The 15,137-nt window shown below is 42.4% G+C and overlaps 1 protein-coding gene across 2 annotated transcripts; it reads left to right on the forward strand.

The window, feature by feature from the left end:
- The first annotated feature begins 60 nt into the window (after positions 1–60).
- LOC122189505 lies at positions 61–10,753 on the forward strand. 2 transcript variants are annotated; one of them, XM_042888744.1, is made up of 6 exons: positions 61–154; positions 4,826–4,989; positions 5,692–7,632; positions 8,600–8,722; positions 9,256–9,378; positions 10,484–10,753. In XM_042888744.1, exons 2-6 carry the CDS (start codon positions 4,842–4,844, stop codon positions 10,519–10,521), a joined length of 2,373 nt encoding a protein of 790 aa, XP_042744678.1. In that variant the 5' UTR covers positions 61–154; positions 4,826–4,841; the 3' UTR covers positions 10,522–10,753. The 2 variants fall into 2 exon arrangements, with proteins under 2 accessions (XP_042744678.1, XP_042744677.1); XM_042888743.1 differs by lacking the exon at positions 61–154 and adding an exon at positions 3,691–3,976.
- The last annotated feature ends 4,384 nt before the right edge of the window (positions 10,754–15,137 follow it).

Here is a 15,137-nt window from a genome sequence, read left to right on the forward strand (position 1 = left end):
GCGCGGCCGCCCCTGCGCGTGCGCAGAGCCGCGAGGCGGGGAGGAGGGGGGAGGAAGATCCCCGAGCGCGCCAAGTCCGGCGCCTCAGCCCGTCTCCATTTCCTGTTCCACTCCTCTGAGCTTCCCCTGCCTACGCGAGCGCCCGCGCACCAAGGTAACCGCGGCCGCCCCGGCGCTTCCGCCGCCGAAAGCGCAGGCGCGTTGCGGGCGGGCCGGGAGAGGGGTCCGGGGAGGAGAGTGCGCGTGCGCGCAGGCCAACAGAGCGAGCGAGCGGCGGCTCCCTCTACTGGGCTCCGCGGGTCGGGCAGGCGGGAGCGCTGTGTCGGGATCGCCGTCCCCGAGTGCCGCTGCCGGGCTGTCAGGCCTGGCTGCGGGAGAAGCAGCAGGGGCGAGGGCCGCGAGAATAAAACACACCCGATAGGGAATACGTTGGAAACCGGGGAGCGTCTATGTACTTCATAGAACGGCCTGGGCTGAAAAGGATCACAGCGATCATCGAGATTCAACCCCCCCCCGCTCTGTGCTGTATTTATTTCCGTTTGAGCTCCACAGCCTTTACCCGCCGAAAGGAAGGCTGGGATTTTCCCTTTAAGGGCGAAAGCTTTTTGCGGTGAATGCATGAGCTGGGAATTCCGAGGATGCCAGATGCACTGTGAGGCACGCAGGCGGCCAACGGTCAGCACATGAGAGCCCCTGTCAGAGAACGACACGGTGTGCCTGCCGAGATCATCCCTCCCATACACAGCCCATGTCACAGTTCACATCTTACAGCAAGCAGGCAAGCTTAATCTGAATAGTACAGAAATAAAGCGGCATGAGTGTTTCCCAGCTTAAAAACACCAACTCCCTCCAAACAGCCACACCTCTGTTTGCCTCCGGTCACTTGCTGCTTGCACACACGCTCCCTGTGCTCCCACCTTCTGCTGTCTCTCCCTGGGACCTCGTGTGGGGCTATGTTGACAACATCTCCTCTGAGGATGATCTCTAAGATCATCTAGTCCAACTGTCCACTTACTACCAGTATTTCCCCACTAAACCATGTTCCTTAGTACCACATCTACACATTTTCTGAATGCCTCCAGCGTCGGCGACTCCACCACTTTCCTGGGCAGTCCATTCCAGTGCCTGTCCACTTTCAGAGAAGTTTTTCCTAATATCCAACCTGAACCTCCCCTGGCACAAATTGAAGCCATTCCCTCTCATTCTATCACTAGTTACCTGGGAGAAAAAGCCAGCCCCCACCTCTCCACAGCCTCCTTTCAGGTAACTGTAGGGGGTAATAAGGCCTCCCCTGAGCCTCCTTTTTCTCCAGACTGAACAATCCCAATTCCTCAGTCACTCCTCATAAGGCCTGTGGTCCAAACCCCTCACCAGCTTTGTTGCCCTTCTCTGGACACACTTTAGGGCTTCAGTGTCTTTCCTGTAGCAAGGAGCTCCAAACTGAACTCAGTACTTGAGGCACAGCCTCACCAGAGCTGAATATAGGGAGATGATCACTTCCCTGCTCCTGCTGGCAACACTATTTCTGATACAAGCTAGGATGCCTTTGGTCTTCTTGGCCACCTGAGCACACTAATGGCTCATGTAGAGGTTCTTTACCTCTCCACTAGAGGTAGCTACTCTGCCCCAAAACTTCAGTGTTGCCTGGGGATATGACCCCAAAATGCAGGACCCAGCACTTGGTCTTGTTGAACTTCATCCCATTGGCCTCAGCCCAGCAATCCAGCATGTCCTTTAAAGGGCAACACTTCTCCCAACGTGGTGTCATCTACAAACTTACTGAAGGTGCACTCAATCCCCTAATCCAGGTCACCAGTAAAGATATCAAACAGGACCAGCCCCACTGGAACAGAACACCACTCATGACGTATCGCCAACTGGATTTAACTCCATTCACCTCCACTCTCTGGGCCCCAGAAGAATACTGTGGGAGACACTACTTTGCTAAAGTCTAGGTAGACTATGTCTACAGCCTTTCCCTCATCCACCAGACTGATCACCTGGTCATAGAAGGAGATGAGGTTGGTCAAGCAGGACGTGCATTTCATGGACTCATGCTGGCTGGATCTGATCCCTTGGTTGTCCCGCACTTGCCATATGATCTGAAGATGATCTGATCCATAACCTTTCTTGGCACCAAGGTCAAGCTGACTGACCTGTAGCTCTCCAGCTCCTCCTTATGACCCTTATTGTAAATTGTAGTCACATTAGCAAGCCTCCAGCCTTCTGGGACCATTCTGGTTACCAGGAACACTGATAGACGATAGAAAGAGGTAATCACCTCTGCCAGCACCCTCAGCACCCTGGGGTGGATCCCATCTGGCCCCATGGACTTATGACAGTCCACATGGAGTAGCAGGTCTCTGACTGTTCACCTGAATAGTGGGTGGTTTATTCTGTTGCCCATCCCAGACTTCCAGGTCAGAAGGTAGAGTACCCCAAGGATAACTGGTCTGACTTTTAAAAACAGACATCAAGAAGGCCTTGAGAACCTCAGCCTTTTCCTTATCCTCAGTGTTCACATTCCCCACTACATCCAGTAGAGGATGAAGATTTTCCTTTTTCTCCTCTTACTTTTAATCTATTTGTAGAACATTTTTGTCTTTTAATACAGTGGCCAAGTTGAATTCAAGCAGGGCTTTTGCTTTCCTAATTTTCTTCCTGCATATACCAGCAACTTCTTTGTACTTTCCCGGAGTTGCCCATCTCTACCATGAGGTAGACTCATCTTCTCCTGGAGCCTTACAGAACATTCCCTGTTCATCCATGCTGGTCTGCTTCACCACGAGCACATCTTATAGCACAGACAGCCTGCTCCTGCGCTCCTGCGTCTTTAAGACTTCCTTCCTGAGGAGCAGCCAGCCTTCCTGGATCCCTTTACCCTTCAGAACAGGCTCCCAAGGGATTCTCCTCACTACTGTCCTGTGTAGTTCAAAGTCTGCCCTCCAGAAGTGAGGCAGCAGTTTTGCTGACCTCACTCCTGACTTCACCAAGAATAGAGAACTCTGCCATTTCCTGGTCACTCTGGCCAGGACAGCTCCCAGCCTTCACATCTCCCACCAGTCCTCTGTGAACAGCAGGTCTAGCAGGGCACCTGCCCTAGTAATCTCTATTACCAGCTGCATCAGGAATTTGTCTTCCACACTCTCAAGAAGCCTCCTAGGCTGCTATATTTCCAGTATACGTCAGGGAAGTTGAAGTCTGCCATAAGAACAGCACTGACAATTGCACAACTTCTGCCTGCTGCTCGTAGGACACGTCGTCCATCTCTTTCCAGTTTTAGGCAGCCTATAAAAGACCCCCACCAGAATGATCAGCCCTGTTGGCCTTCACCCTGATTTTTTATCCACAGAGACTTATCCTTTCCAGCCTGAGATCAATATTCAAACATTTTCGAGCACAGAGACATACCACCACCCCCTCCTTCCTTGCTTATCCCTTCTGAAGAGCTTATAGCCATCCACTACACAATTCCAGTCATGGGAACAGTACCAATGTGTTTCTTCCTGCAGGATAAAAGCTTTTACTGCTATTCCTATCTTCGTGTTTTGATTCTGCCTTCCATTGGATGGAAGGGGCCCCTGCATCATGGCCAAATGAGCTGCAGGTGGAAGAGGGAGTGGGCAAGCAGCAGCTGCCTCCCATAAAGAGGCTAAGCTGAGGAGAGAGGTAGTTTCTTGCTGGGCTGGAGGTAGCAGCAGCAAGGATATTAATTTTGAGGGGCTTTAGTGGGGGGAGAAGCAGCTTGGCTTTTTGTAGGGCTTTGTTTTGTTTTTGTTGTTTGTTTGTTTGTTTGTTTTTTTCAACCTTCTTTATGCCTTGGGCCTCTTTGGCCTGATTGAGTAAAAGAGGGTTGTAGGTTTTTGGTGCTTGAAAAAGCTGGGCAGACTGTTCTGGATGGAAACTGGAGAGGGCTCTAATTCTCTTGAGGGCTTTCTGAGACTCTAGACCTGAGTTGTATGCTAGCTTGTAACAGGTCAGAATTGTTGTTTTTTTAAAATCTTTTTTTTTTCTCTGAATTTCTTAAGTATTTAGGTTCTGCAGATGTAAATAGCTGAGTAGCTGTCTGTTTCTGTGTAGACCAGAGACCTTCCTTGCGTTCTTACACTCCTGCTTCTAAGCTGTACAATATCACACTACTTGACTGGGTTGGTATGAGTGAATCTCTTAGCTGAGGAAATGCTGAAGTATGGCAGTTCTGGTTTGTGAGCCTTGTGTGACTCTGAATGTGAGCTTATGTGTAGGAGTTTTTCTTAGGGTTTTTTGTTGTTGCCTTAACTTAAGCACAGGAAGCGTAGTTTCACTGAATTATTTAACTACTGCTGTTGTTGTGTGTGTTTAAGAACTCTGGATCAGTACCTCTACTGTGATCTCAAATACAGCATATGTGATAACATCTAGAAGTGCTTTCTTTATGAAATACGAAACCTGATTGTTCTCTTTTTTTCTTGAGATCTTTTGCTCAAAACCAATTGGCCAAAAGCTAAACTGGTGAAAAAACCACTTATATGTATGCAAGACTACCTTGAAGTTACTGTATTTTTAAAATGTGTTATGCGATTAACTTGAAGTACTAATGCTACAAGTTATATAGAAAAGCTTACTTATCAAAAGGCAACTAGAGTCTTTGACAGTAATAACTTCAATAGTACTAGTCTTCTAACTTCTGTATGGAAGACAGTAGTCGTCTTAGAAGTATATTGTTTCACTGGGTTAGAAATAAAGATAGGGAGAGAATTGCCTGCTGAATTCTGATTGAACATAAGAACCATCAAGTTATGTGTGCTTTAAAGTGACTAATCCAAATCACTTATCTTTTTTACAGTGTTAAGAAAAAGAAAATGAATTCTGCACCTGCTTCGGAGAGTGGATCATATTCCACAAACCACTCAAGACCTTTCTTCTATGCGCAGCCAACAGCGCAGCAACCTTTTCAACATCCATGGTACCTCAGCCATACGTACAATCCATACTGTGTGCCTGCACCAGGTAAGGTAGATGACAGCTACCTGAAGTAGTAAATTGCTCCTAGAGTGGAGAAATGTGTGTTTAAAAAAGCTGCCTGTGAGTTCAAAGGGGAATTAATGTAAGGTTTGTCTTGTTAAGGACTGAATTTCAGAAGTGTTAATCAATTGTGACCTGCTTGTGTTGAAATGCATCTCATTCTGGAGAATGGGAACTCTGCAAGATGGTAACTGTTATCCTATGGATACAGAGCTCTAAATATGACTAAAAATGAATATGTTTATGTAAGCTTCTTATATACATACCTAAAACATGTATAAATACAAATTTGAAAGAGAACCTACAATATCATAATACGTCTTGTGAACAGTATACCCATGTTAATTTCTATCTGGAACTCTGTTAGTGAAGATGATGTTATAGAACAATGTGTGAAAGAAGGGAGAGGCAACAAGCAAACAAAAAGCAGCAAAATAGCATGTTTCAGGGAGTAAAACTAAGCTTTGTTCTGAAGTGTTGTTGTCCAGATAAGCTGTTCTGTAATGCAGAAGACTGTGGGTTCCCTAGGAGACTTGCTTCCAGATATTGATAACTGGAGTGCTTTAACTGCCCGTGTGTCTGATCTCATTGCTCTGTTATGTGCTCCTGTACACTGTGACTGCTGTTACTAATCAGAATGGCTTGTTTCAGAAATAAGGTATTTCTTTTTTGTTTCTAATTATTTAGGCTTCCGGGGTGGACATCCGTATTTTCCGCTTTATTCTGTTGCACTCCATGAGTACCCTGGATTTTTTGTTCCACAGCATCCAGTGCATGCAAGAATTAACAGAAGGCCTTATTTTAATGCTCCCCCACCCTCTCCCATGTTTTATCATGCAACGCGCTTTAGACACTACAGTTCCCCTGGGAGAAAAACAGAGACAAAAGAAACACAGACTGATCCTAGACAGCCTGAAAACAAGCAGAAAAAGCATCAAGATACCCATACAGAAACGAAAGGTTGTGATGCAGGAAATATGGCCTGTGTTTCTTCTGGTATAGGTACAGAGACTGAAAGTACTTCAGAGAAACAAGATCTGTCTGGATCTTCCATTGTGGTAGACAGGGAGTTTCATAATAGTCCTTCCAGCTCTACACAGTATAGAAATCTTCCTACTGGAAGCTATGCCTTTGAGAAGGAAGAGGTGAGAATAGAATACGGAAATGGCTCTCCAGCTATTCAACTGTGGAAGTCCTTTAAAGAAACCATTCCTTTGTATGATGTGGCAAGTGGTAAACCAGTCCCAGAGAACGTGGTGCAGCGTGATGTATTTTCTGTTAGCTCATGTGAGGGAATGATATATGGCCCTCACGAAGGGGAGAAATTGGTGCCAGGAACTTACATAGATGAGAGAAAAGCTGTCCTCTCTTCAAAACAGAGCGTTGAAACTATGCAAGAAAAAGATGTCCAAGATAATGAAGTGAAGCTGGATGCAGAAAAGCAGGTGACTGCAGGTCAACGGGCAAAATCCCCTCCAGGTGAAGCCATGGCAGTACAACTAGCAGAATTAGCAAGATCTGTTACCATAGACCAACCAGCAGTAAGACAGGATGTGCTAGTAGCTAAGAAATCTAGCTCTAGGAGATCCACAGGTTCAAAAACTTCTCAAGAAGAGTCCAGCTTTATTCAACAAGCAGGATTGCTTCCATCTAGTATGGAGGTAATGAGTGACTTGAGTTTTCAGCAGAAAAAGCTGAATTTAAGCCATAGCGCTAACAATGAAAGTCAAACAGATAGAAGCATTTGGTGTGAAGAATCAGTTGAGAAGTATGTTCCTTCTAACAGCTGGCTGGCTTGTTTGGATAATATGGATGCAAACTACAGCTATGACATGTGCTTGCCACAAAGAAAACGTCAAAGTGTACTTAGTCTTTCTTCTGATGACATGTCCTCTAGAGAGGATGGCTCGTCCATTGATAATGCCCCAGTGTCTTATTTTGTACCTGACTATGTGCTTCAGAAAAGCACGTATACCTTCCAGAAAAGTACAGAGGGCTTGGAGAAAGAGAAAATTAAAAGTGGTGGGTCCCTCAATGAAGATGAAGCGGTAGGAAGGGAGCAGGTGAACAGCTTGAATGGCCAAGATGTCAAAAATTCTTCAACCACGAAGATTAAAGAGGCTTCCAGCAAAGGTAGAAGGCTGAGAGTCCTTCCTAGATCTTCTAGTCGGAAAAAAATCTGCTCTCTCAAGAAGAAATCTGCCAAGAGTTTGTCAGAAATTGAGGACTCAGAAGAATACTCTATGCAGGTAGAAGAGGAGGATGAAGATGAAGAGGATGAGGAGTATGAAGATGACGATGTGGATGAAATAGAGTATTTCTTTCAAGAAGCTGCTCCATATGGGATCTTGATGCCAAGTAAAGGAAACTTGTACCGACAGGTTGGCCAAAGGATGCTTTGGAAGCCACCAAAAAATGCTTTTCCAACTCACTTAATTAGCTGGCCTGCTCAAGAGAAGATAAAAACTAGGAGTAGGTTTGGTGAAAACATCAGTGTTGTTTACAAACCAAAGGAGAAAGAACAAGATGAAGTTGTATATAGTGACTATGGGTATTATGGAAGAAAGAGGCCAATGGCAAGAAGAGAAGAAGTTGAACACAAGCGAACACTTCAGAAATTCTTGGGAGGTAAGATAAGTACCGAGAAAAAGGTGCTTGTTAGTAGAAAACTTTAAGGACACAATTGCAACTGCAAACTGTAGGCTGAACCAGTTGGGCGTGGGAGGAGTCGAACATAATTTCAGTTCTGGCTTAGTCAGAAGTACTTCAGAATTATTTTTTAGGCAGAACTTCATCTGTTTGAAGACACAGAATGATAAAGCAGTCAGTAGAGACCTCAGTAATAAACTCCTTTGAGTTAGACTAATAGGCTTAACTTCCTGACCTTAGTGGTAACTTATTCATTTGAAAAGCTTAAGGTCAATTTAATTATACTTGTTTACCATTGTTTAATGATATTTTTGAAACGTAGGATTTAAATTTAAACAGACTTGACCTTCCATCCCAGTTGATGTTAGGTAGATTAAACATGCTGAAGTTCCTTGTAATCTGATGACCATGCATTGTGTAACTTCCCTTCTCTGCAGGAACATCAAACCATTGATTGTTGTTGCTGGCTGCTGTCTTGCTGTTAGCAACAAAGTTTTGCTGTGTTTTTATAAAATCAGTGTGAAACTACTATATTTCTGGGAACATTTTATTTACTTAATCCAATTTCTACTAGTATCTTTTTAATTGGAAGTGACAAGCAGAATTACTAAGGTTCATAACTGGTACACTGAGAGGTTGCTGCTTAGTGTAATCTTACTATGAAGAGGATCTGAAAGAGGATCTACTTCTAGTAATATGGGTAATGGTTTTTTTTTTGTTTTTTTTTTTTTTTTTAAATCTACAGATTTAACTAAAGCAGCCTGTAACCTGCAATTTTTGTCATGTGGTCAACAAAGTTATGTTTTTGTTTCTGAAAGACTCTTAAGATTCAGTGGCTAGCTTTGCATTCTGGCAAACTGTCTGGTTGATTGAACAGTATATTAACATTAGCAAGCAAGAATACTGATTTTTTTTTTTTTTTTTTTTAAATCAACTCTTCTATTAGGAAGACTGAGGGAGAGCATGGGGATGCCATCTGAAGAGTATTGGATTAGAAGTGGTGCTAAACCCAAATTCACTGGACAAATACATGGTAGTCTCTCACCCCAAGCCAAGAGCAAAGAACAAGGTACATTTTCTTCAGTGTTTGTTTTATGAAATAGCCAGAAGAGTGTAGTATGAAACACAGTGAACTTACTGTTTTGGTAAGATTTGAAGATAAGGAAACTAATTGTAACTTTTCTGTTACTGCTGAAGTGTGTCGTCAGTCCAATACATCTCAGGATGTTTCATATCCTTCTTAAACACAAACGTATGCAGATAGTGGCACGTTAGAGCAAGCTTATTTAAAGGTATTATGGGAAATATTGAATGTGATGTGGCCAAACAGAGCCCTTATTTGTGCAAAGCTTCTTTGTCATAAGCTGGAATATTAATTTTTCACCCAAATAATGCATCTCTTAAGTTCATATGCAGTGGTAGTTCCTAATCCTGGCAAGTGATATTATGTGATTTCTATACATTCTACTTTCTATCTGTCAGTGGAATAGGCACAGAGTAGTGTGTATGCAGGAGGGGAAGAGAAGCACTAGAAGCAATGAAGGAAAGCTGAGCTTAAATTTGCTTTCATATGACTTCAAGATACAACTGGTGTTTCTCTAGGGAGCCCGCCTCTGCTTAAACCAAAGAAGAGAATAGGCAAACCCCCACTAAAACGCAGAGACACAAGATGTGAGGTGGAAGAAGTGGAAGTGTGGGAGATGCCTAAAAGGAGCGTACGCAGAGGTTGGTAGGATTCTTACAAACATTTGGCTGTTACTATCTTGGAGCAATGTGTCCATTGATATAAGGATATCATTGGGTTATTTGTGAAATAATAGCAAATATAGGCAATTTAAAATAATACTCGTTAAACTTTGAATGGGAAATTAACTGTGAATACTGGTTGTTGTAGCACTGACTGAGCTAGGTTCCTTAACTCTAGGAGGAGAAACACTACTTTGGTCTATTTGCTTTTCAAAGTATTTTATTTAACTCCTGGTTCCTGTGTCACTTTTTGCTGTCTTTAAGCTGTAGGCCTGTTTCAGCCAAAATAGGTGTCTTGATTCAACATAAATGCACATAGATAATTCTTAAGAACTTTAAGTAGGAACTTACTGCTAGTTGTAAAGTCAATAACCAATATGCTTTTTTTTTTTTTTTTTTTTTTTTTTTTTTGCATTTGTGGGAGAGTCCAGAAAGCTACAAATTGAAATGGATCAGTATATAAAGGAGCTCTCTAAAAGATCTTAATTCCTTCTAGGAAAGAACAGTTTGGCATAACTTAAATATAAGCTAAGCCAACCTAAATGTTTAGTTGCGAAATGCTTAAGGGGAGACTTTCTTCTCTCAAAGCAAACGCAACATTAAATGGGATTTACAGTTCCTTGTATTTTCAGTACCTGAAACAGATTTGACTGAAATCAATCCTGTTACTCAAAGTTAGTGTCAGTTATGACGTCTTACTAAACATGGATGTGTAACCTTTAGTTGTTGACCATTTCCTGAAAGAGCTTTCAGAAAACCTGTGCAATCCCAAGTGACCTCTTACATTTTTCTCAGAAGTAGTTGGTGAATCTTGGATGCCTTCTGTTCAACAAGAGCACACTGAAAAATTAAGTTTGATATGAAACTCCTGCCTATCTGTCACACTGGGATATTTTGCAGTCCAGCATCCTGTCCCCAGAATTTAATTTGCTGGGCATTTGAGTACCTACTTAAAATTTCAATCACGAGCATCTTTTCCTGCAATAAGAAAGGGCAGTCATTGATGTCTGGCCTTCCTTTAGAAGCAAGTTGACCTGTGTTACTCAGAGTATGTGTACCTTAACCATTAATTTTTTTCCTTTAGGGCACGGAGCAAGGAGGTCTCTTTATAAGAGAAGATAACTGCAAATATTGGGGCAGGAGGGGAGAAAAAATATCATAGGCTTGCATGAAACCAAAAGTAAATTAATATTCTTGTATATTTTGTAAGTTGCTGTGCACTCTTCAAGGGTAAGAAGTGCCCTCCATATTTATGATGCTGCAATTAAACTGTAGTAAGTATGTAACACTAAACTAAGTCACTTTTTGTAACTAATGCATCCACTATTTAAATAATAAACTTAATAGAAGTGCATTTAAGTCTCCATTTGTACATGGAAATAAAAACTACTGATGCATGCATATCCCCGTCATACTCTTACAGCACGCCAGTTACTGCTGCCCTGTCCTTCAGCTCAATAGGATTACAAAGCCTGTCAGTGTCATCTCATGGTTAGTCTATGTGATATGGACATAGCTGTAAGCTTATCTTCCATTGGCTGGGTATTTGGCTGTTTGTTGGTTTTCTTTCTTTCTGTGAAATTATAAAGGACTACAGTTTAAGCTGTATGAGGTCAACTACTGACTTGATATATAAGTTACAATGACTTGCAGTGGTGTACTGATAGATGGCTGAATTTGAGCCAGCAGTGTGCCCAGGTGGCCAAGAAGGCCAGTGGCATCCTGGCTTGGATCAGGAATGGTGAGCAGCACTAGGGGAGTCATCCTGCCCTGTACTTGGCATTGGTGAGGCCTCACCTTGAGTGCTGTGTTCAGTTTTGGGCACCTCAGCACAGAAAGGACATGGAGGTGCTGGAGCAGGACCAAAGAAGGGCAGCAAGGCTTGTGAAGGGCTTGGAGAATATGGCCTGTGAGGAGAGACTGAAGGAACTGGGGCTGTTTCTTCTGGGGAAGAGGAGGCTGAGGGGAGACCTTACTGCTCTCTTCAAATACCTGAAAGGTGCTGGCAGCAAGAGCAGGGTTGGTCTCTTCTCACTGGTGGCAGGATGAGGGGAAATGGCCTCAAGTTGTGCTGGGGAGGTTTAGGTTGGATATCTAGAAGGACTTCTTTACAGAAAGGATTGTTAATTGCTGGAATAGGTTCCCTAGGGAGGTGGTTGAGTCACCATCCTTGAATGTGTTTAAAATTTTTCTGGATGTGGTGCTCAGGGATGTGATTTAGTGGTGGAACATTAGAGTCAGGGTAGTATGGTTGGGTTGTGGTTAGACCTGATGATCTTTAAGGTCTTTTTCAACCTGAGCAATCCTATGGTTCCTCATTTTATTCTCTCAAAGTTGTGATTGGAGGACTAAAGCTAAAACACTGTGCTGATATTATGTTCCTCCTTCTCTCCAGGTCAGAGTCTCTACAGAAAAAGAGATATAACTGACTCTTATTTTGCTGCTAAGTCTGAGTCAGGGAATGAGGCACAACACTGTTCTTAAAAACTCCTGTAAAACTTCACGCTGGCTTTGGCACCTTGCTACATAAATTCTCCTGTAAAACTAAGGTGATAAAACTAGATCTCTTGTTGAACGGTTTGTAAATAACCAAAATAGCCTAATCATAGCACCAAAACATCTGAGCTTTTTCACTTCTAAGAAAGTTATTTCTTTACGTAAATTATGTAGACTATACAAGAATTCCAAGTCATGAGGTCGTTACCTCATGAGAAAAACAAAGCAGGAAGCTATTATTGATTCCCAAATAAAATGGCAGTGAGAAAAAGATAAGGAAACTGCACAAACCTAGAGAGAAGGTCTCCACTACTCGATTGTCCCTTGGCTATTGTTTATTAACAGCACTTGTAGAAACCTCTGTTTAAGAGCTGCTGTAATTATAGCCTTTACTCCCAAGGTAGTAGGAGAGAGAACTCAGCAGTGTTGGTGCAGATTGCTTTTGGTTGTTTTTCTTTTCCTCTTAAGTACATAACAAGGAAATAGCAAACTATGCTGCACAGAACCTGCATTGCATCAGAAACTCAGTAAACTGGGGAACAGTTCTTTCAGACATGGAACTTCTGTAATACTCTTCCTGCTCTGAAAAGTATGGGAACTTCTGCTCTTACCTATCCAGTATAGGAAAGAGGGTTAGACCTTTACTGTGGTGGCAAGAGTTAGCAGCAGAATTACTTCAAGCTGAAGACTAAATGACTGTAGCTAAGACCTCTAAGGTAAAGGCTGACAATTTCCCCTTGAGTGTGGCTTTGAAATTGAGTACTAAGTAGCTTCTGCTGACAGATTTGTTTGTTGTCGTCTTGTCTGATAATGGAATACTTGTGATCTAGCAGGTAGGCAGGAACTCATTTTTGGCAGTGACTGATATTCAGAGTTATCCCAAAATCATACCAGACCTGTAAAAGAATGGACTAGTATCAGTCTGTGTGCTTTCTACCCAGACGTAAGAAGCAGTTTAGAGCTGGGTGATAATGGCTCCTGGGAAGATGTGAGGAAGAAGCAGTAGGGATTACTTACATGGCATTGTGTGAAAAATAATGCATTAGTGTTATGTATGTTTGGTGTGCTGTGCTCCACAGAACTAGAACTGTGGTCTTAAAACTGTATCTTTTACTTGGCTTTTTCTTCAGTCAGTGGCATAAATGATCTATGGACTCTGTCTTAAGTCAGTTGGCTTACAACTCCATTTAATGTTCCAGTGAGTGAGATGGATGTGGCTTAGGAAAGTTGTAAACTATGAACCGTGTTTTAAAAGGCTGTGAACTGAAGTCCAGCCTCTTTTGGTTCAGACAGGTAACTAGCCTGTGCTGTCTCAGAATCGATTTCTGCTTATAGAGCATATAGACATGTGTCAACTCTGTTCCTTGTGAAGCTAGATTGCCTAGCAATGAGTAACTATGGTGCTAGCACTCCTGTAAGCTTAAAGCCATAACGGTATTGTACGGCCTCTGAAGCATTCACATGCCATCTGCAACATCCCCTGAAGGACAGTGGAGAAGCCATGTACTTATTGGCAGAGCAGTAATGAACAGTGGGGGCTCTGAAACTGCCATGTCAGGTGTTGTGTTGGACTCAGTTTTGAAGTCACTGCTTGTGGCTAATTGCAACCTCTGTTGCGAAGTGGGTGGAATGTGGTCATTACAGTGAAGCCAATGGTTATGTTAGTTTGTCAGATTTTAATTCTGTATTTTAATTTTAGACTTTATAGCATCTACGTGACATAAAGATTCCTCTCCTAATGTCCTGTTTTCTGCCTTATACTGGGAAACATTAATAGCATGTCTTTTTGCTAAAGTAATAGAAGGCAGACAAGATTCAGTGGTTGAAACAGTAATTGCGTTTTAAGGGAGGTGAGGAAAAATGTTTGTTGTTTTTTTTTTTATATTTTTTAAAAAGAAAAAGGTTCTCTGACTCACAGCCATTGGTCACTTCAGGCAGAGAGATGTTAAAACCTGGGTCATTTCATGGCTGAAAAAAATGTCATTTTACCACTGAAGTAATCTTTCTGAAAAGACTGGTTTGGAATATTAATCGTATCTAAGAGCTGAAAATCATTAGTTGTAGCAGTATTGCCAATGAGTTGTGTATCAGCTACAGTTCACATTTGTTTAGATCCATGGGATTAATAGGTTCATGCTACTGTTACAACTCAAGTTTCAGTGTAACTTTCAAATATAAACACTATAAAGAAGGCAGTAATGACAAGGAAATAATTTGTTCCTTTAATAGGAAATGGATAGTCCATTGGTGAGGTATAAATAAGGCTAATCCATCTTTCAGGAATACAGATTCCTATCCTGCTTTCTAGAATTACTTCTGGATTGAACCATTTTCCATTACTAAAACAGGTGTTAGAACTTATCTCTAGTCTATGTATTTCTTAAAGAGCTGGTGTCTCTTAAATAATAGCTTTGGCACTGCTTAAAATGTGAAGTGATTAAATGCACTGTATTTCTCTGAGTGCCCTCACACCAGTTACTGCTACTAGAAACCTTACCAAGTTGAGAGTGTGCTAAATTTTCAACTTTGAACCTGGCCCTACTTTAATGAGTTTGGGTAGATGCTTATTAAAATCTGTATGTTGGGAATAGCTGAAATTTATAACACTGAGAATGACGTGGGGAAAATAACCAGTGTGGAAATGAGGGCAGGAATGTGCATTCTGTGGCCCAGCACAGCCTGCAATGTGACCACCCCCTGATTATGGCTCTTCCCCATTAGGTGGCTGGGTGTGCACCCATTGCTCACAGCAAGCACAGTGCTGCAAGAATGGCACTGTCTGGGCTGAAACTGGGACACAAGGAGGGTGCAGGGCACTGCTAACACAGTTTATGGCAAATAATTGTGTGCAGTTTGATATAGTGGCTAAACACAGTCCCAAGAACAGTGAGAAATATGTAGTTATGCTTTCTATTTTGATACAAGAATTTGAGAATGTGCTTCAAGATTGAGGAGGAGGGGGTGGAGATCAATTTGTTTGCAACTCCATTCTAAGTTGACATAAATACATTACCAGCAAATTTTCAAAAGCAATGCATGAAGTTGCAGTCAGATGTTCAACTCAATCTGATTGTTTCTTTACCAGACCTTTATAAGCCCTCGCTGATCAGAGAGAAACGGTTCTTTTGCTTTCAATCACACCTTATTCAAGCCATTGCTTTTTGGCAGTGTGCATATTTGTGAGCAACTGTTAAGGGCAAATATGTACAGGAAGAGTAAAACTTCATCAAAAATCTCTGATG

Source organism: Lagopus leucura, unplaced genomic scaffold (assembly GCF_019238085.1).
Source record: "Lagopus leucura isolate 7727_CA_CO unplaced genomic scaffold, USGS_WTPT01 Super-Scaffold_100157, whole genome shotgun sequence".
Lineage (NCBI taxonomy): Eukaryota > Metazoa > Chordata > Aves > Galliformes > Phasianidae > Lagopus > Lagopus leucura.